We start from the raw sequence: 9,472 nt of genomic DNA, 5'->3' as shown, positions 1-9,472 counted from the left end.
TCCGCTAGCTTCCTGCTAACTTCTAACTCTGTTAAATGTAATAAATTTTGTTTTCATGGATGCCTGGAAGTTAAACTTCATAGTTACACCTGGTAAAGCAGCAATTCTGATCGTTTTATTAAAGATGAAAGAATTTAAACAGTTTTTAAACTCTAAGTGATGCTGCAGTGTTCTTTTGACCTGAACGATACGGAGTTTAGGACCCAGATTACTCCCAGATTTAAGAGCATCTTAGTCCGACAAATACGACAATAACGACGGCCCGCTTGCATGTTCTGCAAAAAATGTGCTTTGTCGTGTATCTGACGGACAAACACCAAACCAGTTCCACATCACTGAAGTTGCACCATTTTTACAAACCAAATCTGGTTCATCTGTTTCACTCAAATATCGGCCATGTGCGTATGAAAACAAAGGCACTGCGCATGCGCGTTTTACTCATATTCTATCGCGATATTTCATTTTCCTAGCGTTGCCTAACATTATACCGGTATTACCGTGAACGGTATAATATGGCCCAGCCCTACTCTACACCATATTTGGGTCAGTTTCTTTTTTAAAATCTTTTGGTTTTTTTCAACATTGGGTTGTGCAGCATGACCTTATCCCCCAGAGTGAGAATGTCAGTGTTCTCTTCTAATGTCATGTTCTAAGGTGTCTGAGGGAGAACCTTCAGAGGAAATGATGTATGGCATCATCTCATGCCTATAAAAAACACTGTACAAAAACTATTTTTTGTTCATCGCTTACCAAATTTGCCATGCTGAAACTTTATAGATAAGAATACAGATAAGAGAGAAGCAAATAGGGAGAGATAATATATTGGGTTATTCTCACAAAGCCTCAAACATAAGATTGGCCAAATCAGCAAAAGCTTGTAATCTGTTCTTTAAACTTTTTGATCTTCTATATTCCTATTATTATAATGTAATATTTATTTTACTGGATGCAGTCTTGCACCATCTAGAGATTTTTCTTTAGCTGCACTTGTGGTATCAATTTGAAGCTCCTACATTGCATTCTCCAGTTATCATATTCAGAATTTAGGTGTCTACGCCACTGATGGGGTGATGACACCATCGGTCTTTTATGACGGAGGGGTAAAAAGTTGGCACTATTGAAAATACTGCTTGCCATGGCTATCTGTGGTAAGCAGACAAAATGCATGATATGTATCAATTCTCTCCAAAACAAATAAACCTTCTGAAAATATTGCAGACAAGTTCTGGATACACTACTATAAACTTAAACGCAAAAAGAAAAACACAAAAAAACTTCAAAAACTGAAAATGATTTGGATAATAAAATGAGAGAGTCAAAAATCAAAAGGAGGATCAACCAGTGAGAAGAGTGAAAATGTAATAAAACATGGCCTTTGTATCATCTGCAAACTTAAAGTCTAAGTTGCTGGTGTCTCAGGATCAGACAAAGGCTACGTTCACACTGCAGGCAAAAGCGCAACAAATCCGCCATTTTTGATCCTATGCGACCCATTTCCGGTCATGGTATGACAGTTTGAACAGCACAAATCCAATCTGGGTCCGACCTGGGTCACTTTCGTATGTGGTACTGAATCCAATACATATCTGATGTTTCAGAAAGCGACTGCTGTTTGAACGGTTATGTCGCATTAAATCCGTCTTTTACGTCACTGACACAAGACAGAAGCCAATTATCAGCGCCGGAGAAGACAAATGAGAAAGCATGGCGGCGGAAACTGGAGACAGAGCAAGTCAATGGACAGAAACTGAGGTTTTGGACTTGCTTAACATATGGGGAAAAAAAAAACATATGGGGAGACAATTCTATTCAAGCTAAATGACTCCGTGTCCATATAAACCTCTGAGGTAGCAGCCACTGCTCCAAACAAGGCTATTGTTAAAGCACGGACTTTTTTCTCAGTGTCCTTCTTTCTCTAATTAATTTGTCAAAATTCTGTCGGTTACAACACCTACTAGCTCTGTAGCCACCATTTTTACTTCTGTAAACAGAGCGGGTTGTGTGTGACGTCTTCTTTTCCTCATGTGGGCCGCTTTGAGGGCCGTGAACCGTTCACACTAGTGCGCGCTTGCTGTCACATTTTATTTGTAGTGTGAACAACCAGACAAAAAAAAAATCGGATTTGATCAAAAAACCGAAATAGACCTTTTAGTGGGTCTTAGATGAGTTTTGAACCACTAATTTGTATTCTCTCTGCAGAATGCTGGTTTTACTGAAGTGAACTCCCTGCATCTTTGTATACACAGTAAATTATAGTACATTGTTAGTATATCACCCTGTGATTGGGACATCACAACAATTTGCCTCATTAAGTAAATCTGACTATCATATAAAAACTTAAATTCCTCTTATTTTCCTTTATTAATCTGCCGTGTAACTCATTTCCTTCTCTATGTTCAGCATTTCTATGACTGCAGAAAAATTTCCTCCATCCATCAGTAATCCCAGCTAACCTGAAGTAAAAATTATGGTTATCCTAAAGACTGCAATACAACAAAGTACATTACTAATGAAAACTGATTATACAGAAACTTAAGCACATTTTTATCAGTTAATATAGATCATAATCTCGAGGTTATATAGCATTCTGTCCTTCATCCAGCAACTACTCAAGAAGTAGTTTTTATTCCAGCATTACAATGTTCAGAGTTCAGTGGGTCATTTAACAAAAAACAAACAAACACAAAGAAAACCTCTAAATTTATCACCAGGTTATGGCATGAAATGGAAAATGCAGCTATAACGAACATGATCGACTCCACTTTGTTTATTATGCTGATGGTTTTAATGAATGTTTGGATAGCCAGTTAAAAGAAAGAATTCTTACTTTGAGTTATCGATTATGTCACTAGTTAGCGAACAAACTAATGTAAGTCTATTAGCCACAACCAACCAACCGCATGACGTCATGTTGTGGCATTGTACTGACAGAAGATGGCGCTATGCATGTTTTTCAAACTTTAACTTCGGGCACTGATTTCTTAAATCCAGCGTCACAGACACTGTTCATTTTTGAGAGCAGAGCTTAAGGGTGTATATTAGCCTGTATGTGTGGAGCATTTCATGTTCCCTTTAAGGTTGGTAGTTCGATCTCTAGCTGCTCCAGTCTCCATTCTGCATGCCAAATATCCTTGGGCAATGTTTGAATGCATGAATGTTAGCTAGAAAGCACTTAGGTGTAGATAAAATTGCTTGTATGAATGTTTGTAAATGGGTGAATGAAGTGTGTTGTTTAAAGTGCTTTGAGTCTAGAGTAGAAAAGGTGCCACTGAGGTGCCATTTCAGGACATAACACAATTCACTGATCATATTAACTCGGTTGAAAAAGACATCAACCCATTTCCTTGCAGATGTATTCAGGTCTAGTGTGTGTCAGCAGCAATGAACTAAGAAAAAGACATGGGTCTACTTACAGCTCCAAAAGCGGCAGATGTTCAAAGATCTGCCAGGACAACGTGGTCAACATGGGGTTCTTGGACAGGTTTCTAAGAAAGAGACCAAGAAAGTAACAGAGAGTGTCAGAAACCTCACTTCAACGTGACAATAAAAGCTCATGGATGTTAGGTTTTCTACATGATGTTTTGTAATGAGTGCAAAACACGAGGGAAAAGTGAAATTCATAAAAGAGCAGAATTCCACTTAGGGTGTTTAGTCAGTTTAAATCGACTCTGGTTCATTTTCCCACTTAATGAAAGTTGTTTGAGCAGATGTGAACAGTAATAGTGTTTCTGACCACTGGTATACCACAACTGTACCCTTTCAACAGCTACCAAAAGTTAAAGGACCTAGCTTGTATGAGCCTTATGGGATATTTATATAAAGATCCTCCAGCCTCAAACGGTATTACCCTTCAAGGACCTGCAGTTCAGAAAAGCGCCCCTCCGACAGCCAAACCCATCTGTTCTCTGATTCGATAGTTAAATTTGTGATTGACATGACATTGACCAATCAGCTGAAAGGAAGAAAAATCGGGTCAAAATCCATACTTGTAAGTTGAAACCTGAGTGCAGCGTTTCACACGTATTTTTTGGCTATGTCCACACACAAATCTTTTTTACGCACACACAAATTCTTTTTACACATATAAATCCTGATTTACAAGTACAAAATATTTATGACCACAATTTGAGCCCATAGCACTCCCTCACAACTATAGGAATAAGCCCAGGTTTCTCTTCAGTGCTGCAAAGAGGCTGACAAGGAATCAGAGCTCTGTTTAGCCGAGTATTCCTTTAACTTGAAATAGTGAGGACTTCACAAATTTCTTCATAATTAACCATTATAGAGAAAAGAACCAACCATTCCTCAGATACATCATTAGGTACAACCACTTTTAAAATAAAGAACTGCTGATATTTACTTGTATTGTCTTTCCTCAGTGATTTTTCAGTCACTTCAATTACTTCCTCCAAACCATTAACATATCTACTTGACTCCAGATCCTACCATTAATTCATTCTTTAATCTTTATAGAGATCTGTATCACATGCAATAATTACACCACTTTTTTAAAAAGCAAAGGCTTTTTAAATTAACTGATCATCTACAAAAGAGCAGTTTATTCAAAGAGTTACAGTCAGCATTTAGAGTTTACCACAGCTGCATGTTCTCCTTAAATTGCTGGCTGTCTTCTTATGGCTTCTTATCTTCTTATGGCTCAGTGTGTGAAGAGGACTCTCCATGTACGTGAACAAACCAAGGATAATTATGGAGTTCCACAGGGTTCTGTGCTAGGACTAGTTCTGTTTACATTATACATGCTTCCCTTACGCAGTATCATTAAAAGTTATAGCATAACATTTTCACTGCTGTGCAGATGACACATAACTTTATCTATCCATGAAGCCAGATAACACACACCAATTAGTTAAACTGCAGGAATGTCTTCTTGAAGATATAAAGACACAGATGACCTCTAATTTTCTGCTTCTGGCTGTCCCTCCCCAACCCTGGTTCTACAGAAGGTTTTTTCTTGTTAAAATGTACTTTTTCCTTCCCTCTGTCACCAAAGCACTTGCTCAAAGGGGGTATATGACTTTTGGGGTTCTGTCTGTTTTCTTTGTATTATTGTAGTGTCTTAACCTTCAAATATAAAGTGCCTTGAAGCAACTGTTGTTGTGACTCGCTGCTATATAAATAAAATTGAACTCAGTTGAAAATAAATACTAGTGAGCTAATTGATTACTTGTCCTGACCTCCTTTGATAGAACACAGAACAGGTATTTAAATAATCACCCTGAAGTGGTTTGAATCTCATTTATCTGCTTCAATAAGAAAACTGTGAAAACAACAACACACACACACACACACACACACACACACACACACACACACACACACACACACACACACATCAGATGTTCTGCAGTATGTTCTTGCTTTCATCTGAACTTTTGTATAGTGATAGGATTAAAGCAGCTGATAGTGCTTTGTCCTTTTCAGCTGAGAAATTAGAGGGTGGAAGAAAACACAGAGAAGGAAAAAAACAGAAAGAGGAACAAAAAAATTGGAGGAGAGGAAGAAAAATTTATTAGAAAAGAGAAGCTGACGGTTTGAAGAAGAGACTATCACTCACACCACAAGCAGTGATGAAGAATATGTAGCCCACTGAATGCACACTACTGGTCAAAAGTTTTAGAACACCCCAATTTTTCCAGTTTTTAATTGAAATTTAGACAGTTTAAGATTTCATTACACTCTGAAATGAAAGCATAGTACAAATAAGCAATTTGAGTTAAAAAGAGAAATTGTGGAATAAATTTATAGACCAAAATGTATTCTAAACCACCTTTGGCAGATTTAACAGCTGCACACACCCGTGGAATTTTTTCTACAATAGAAATAAATATTTAATATTAACATTAATAAAACTATTAACAATAACAAATATTATTAAGAAATTTCTTCCCATATCTTTTGCAGAAATTCCCATAATTGTGTGGCACTTGTAGGTTGCTTTGCTTTCACTCTTCTGTCCAGTTCATCCCAAACCAGCTTGATGGGGTTTAAGTCTGGAGACTGTGCTGGTCACTCCATGTTTTCAACTGACTGTCTTGTTCTTTTTTTTCCTAAGGTAGTTCTGGCATAGACTTATGTTTTGGGTCATTATCTTGCTGTAGGATGACCCCTGATCAATTAGGTGCATATCAGAGGGTATTGCATGGCGCTGCAGAATGCTGTGGTAGCTGTTTTGGTTCAGTGATCCTCTCACTCTGTACAAGTCAACGACCCTGGATCCAGCAAAACAGCCCCAGACCGTCACACTTCCTCCTCCATGTTGGACAGTTGATGCCACACACTGTGGAACCATCCTTTCGCCTACTCTACGGCGTACAAAGATCCTGCGTGATGAACCAAAGATTTCAGATTTTGATTCATCAGTCCGTAATACCTTCTTCCAGACTTGAGTAGTCCAATGATGGTGTTTAATGGCCCAGCAAAGCCTCTTTGTCTTATTCTGACATCTTAGCAATGGCTTTCTTGCTGCAACTCATCCTGTCAAACCTGCAGCTCAAAGTCTTCTCTTGACAGTTGACAATGAAACTTGCTCACTACGACCTCTATTAAGCTGTGCTTGAAGCTGTTGTGCTTTGAGCCACCCGTTAACTCTCAAAAACTCACCCTCTGATTCAGTTTCTTTTCCTTTTTATGGTGAAGGAAACTGGAATCACTGACACCTTGACTTTCTTTGCAATTTCTCTGTAGGAAAGACCTGCATTTATAAGTGTTATGATGGTCTGTCTCCCTTTCATTGTTAATTGCCTTCTTCTTGTCATTTTTGTAGCAACACAGAGAACTATTGTTCTGCAGTACAATAATGTTCAATTGATACTAATGAGGGTATGCTACAACAGTGTGTTCCAACATAAACCCTTATGCAGACAGAGGGGGTGGTAAGTAATCCTGAAAAGTTGGAACACCTGTAGGAATTAGTAGCACCAGCTTTCAAGACTTGATAAACCTTCATAGCTGCAGAACAGCTTTACATTGTTGACCCATTTTGTGTTCATTGAAAAAAGCCTTTTTGTATAATTCTGAAATGTAGATTATTTTTCAGTTTTAGGTAACCTTAGTTTATTTCTTTTTCAATCTCTGGCAGTTCACCACTTACATTTGTACCATTTCAAGCTATCCATTGGACTTGAATTGCAACAAAATGCTGGAAAACTTGGGGTGCTCTAAAACGTTTGACCAGTAGTGTATTTACTGCAAACCTGCTGTTGAGGACTGCGCTTGAATATTCCCAGTACATTTATCTGACAGCTGTAGCTTTTAGCTAATTCTAATCACCAAAAGAAATATAATTCTCCATCTTCTCCAGCAAAGTTCTAGGTGCAGCAAAACTTTTCACTTCAGATTCTGTGAGAGTAAATGAAGTGCACATGACAATTAGCTTTCTTAAATGGGATTCAGTGTTAAGTGTCATCAACTTGTCCATTTCCTGCTACAACAAACCAAAATGCCCACTGCTCACAAACAATAAACTCTGTTTTTCTCTTCTGTGGTCACAAATTCTTTGATTTTGTTCTATTTGTTCCTCTCCTCTTCTTTCAGCTGGTGATGTAAGAGTGTTTATTATTCATAGCTGCTGAGATCCAATACCTCATCAGTATTCCACTCAGGATTGGGAGAGAAAAAGCATGCAAGAAATATAAAATACATATTTTTTTATGTAATTTCTGATGAGTCTTTAATGCTGTTTGACAAACAGCATTAAAGAGTCTAAATGTGATCTTTGGATGTATTTTGCTGTACCCAGTGATTCACAATAGAGGTAAAAATAGAAAATATAGTGATGATAAAAATCCAGGTCTCATTTTATAAAACCCTCCTTATTCCTGTCAGCCTTTCTCTATACAAACCAGTAATCACAGATCTTACTGGCAGCATTTCCTGCTTTAAAATAATTTAGAGCATAAAAATTACATGAAATTAGAAAAAAAAAAGTATTTCACTCACAGTACTGCACACACTACCACAGTGTCATAATCACTACAACTGATCATATAAGACTAATATTCTACCATTCTCAAATTTATGTTTGTACTAACGACCATTGTGTTGCATGTCATGCACTCTGAGGATGGTGGGACTACAGATTTATCTTCAACCTTCTTAACACACACACACACACATGCACACACACTAATTTATATTGCTCAAGAACATAAGTGTGTGATGGTAAAGTGCAAACTGCATCCAGCTAGCCAAGAACCCAGACTGATGTTAAAGCCGAGTGAATGCTGACCTCAGCCCAGCAGTCTGACCCTGACCTTTAACAAATAACAAGGGGTTAAACAGTCTGTCTTTCTAACTGTTCATGTTTCTAAAGTAGAATCGCTGTGGCTGTCAGCTTTGTGTTCATGCGTAAATACTAAGAGAAAGAGTATGTGTCTTCATAGTATAGGGATTTGTGTTGGTATGTGGGACGATAGTCTGTAGGTTTATATTATAAAATGGTAAATATGTTTCAGGTCATTTTACAAAGCAACAAGAAAGTAATGTAATATGTAACAAATTACTTTCTTTGGAGAGTAATAAGTACTGTAACGAGTAATGTGCAATAGATTACTTTTTTGAGTAATGACCTTAACACTGATCACAACAAAAATGGGAAATGCCTCCGACATGCACAAACATTTGTCCACACAGCATGCAATTCCTTGGCGAAACCAAACAGCCACTCCTTAAACCATTTGATTTTAGAACTGAAGCAGCCTCTTGGATGAGAGGTGAAACATCTTCACAAAACTTAAAAAAGTCCAGTTGCTTTCTTTCCAAGCTCCTGAGACATAAATAAGGACAGCTGTAATATTAATATATCTACATGTGATCTACATCTGAATCTGTGATGGGAGTTTATGGGTAGTGGAATCAGTGCAACACTCCCTATACTCATGGATCCATGGATGACTGCATATATTACAGTAATGCATATCTGTAGTGACTGTAGTGAAATCTTATCTGAGTACAATACTAAACACAAGCACTGGTGATTAGTATGTGCTATTTTCAGAAGTGACAGATGTGAAATGACAGGTGTTGTTGCGGTCAGTCATTCACTCTGTCTGTGACACAATACTGAGTGTGTGGTTGTTTCATGTGTCAGTCTAAGTTCTGTCTGTTCTGCTCACCAAACCACTAATTGTGCTTCAGTTTTAATAGAGTTCCCTGCTTGTAAACACTAAAAAAACTTTAAAGGGACACAATGTTTATTTCCATTAATACACTCTGCTACTAGTTTATTAGGTTTTTTTATCAGTCCAATTCAAAAGTGTCCTGTGTTACTGTGTTAAAGAGACAGTCGATATGTGCAGGGTACAGCATGGACAGGACAAAGGGTTTGTATGTGCCCAAAAACGGTAAGTGTTTCAGTATCAGTATTATCAATCAAGTTTTTGTGTGTGTGTGTGTGTGTGTGTGTGTGTGTGTGTGTGTGTGTGTGTGTGTGTCATTCTGTCCCTAAACAAAA

General features: G+C 37.7%; 1 protein-coding gene across 1 annotated transcript in view; it reads right to left on the bottom strand.

Moving 5' to 3' along the window:
* The window catches only part of LOC102306739 (NT-3 growth factor receptor), a gene marked incomplete in the record, with an annotated part of 98,298 nt that overhangs the window by 56,909 nt on the left and 31,917 nt on the right, over window positions 1–9,472 (bottom strand). Inside the window, 1 exon segment of the mRNA XM_014337191.2 lies at window positions 3,414–3,485. Coding sequence (XP_014192677.1) covers window positions 3,414–3,485 — 72 coding nt within the window.

The sequence above is a fragment of the Haplochromis burtoni genome, unplaced genomic scaffold, assembly GCF_018398535.1.
Source record: "Haplochromis burtoni strain Fernald_Lab_line unplaced genomic scaffold, NCSU_Asbu1 Contig_169, whole genome shotgun sequence".
Taxonomy (NCBI): domain Eukaryota; kingdom Metazoa; phylum Chordata; class Actinopteri; order Cichliformes; family Cichlidae; genus Haplochromis; species Haplochromis burtoni.
Note: the sequence above shows the minus strand (reverse complement) of the source record. Positions and strands in the feature narration are given on the sequence as shown.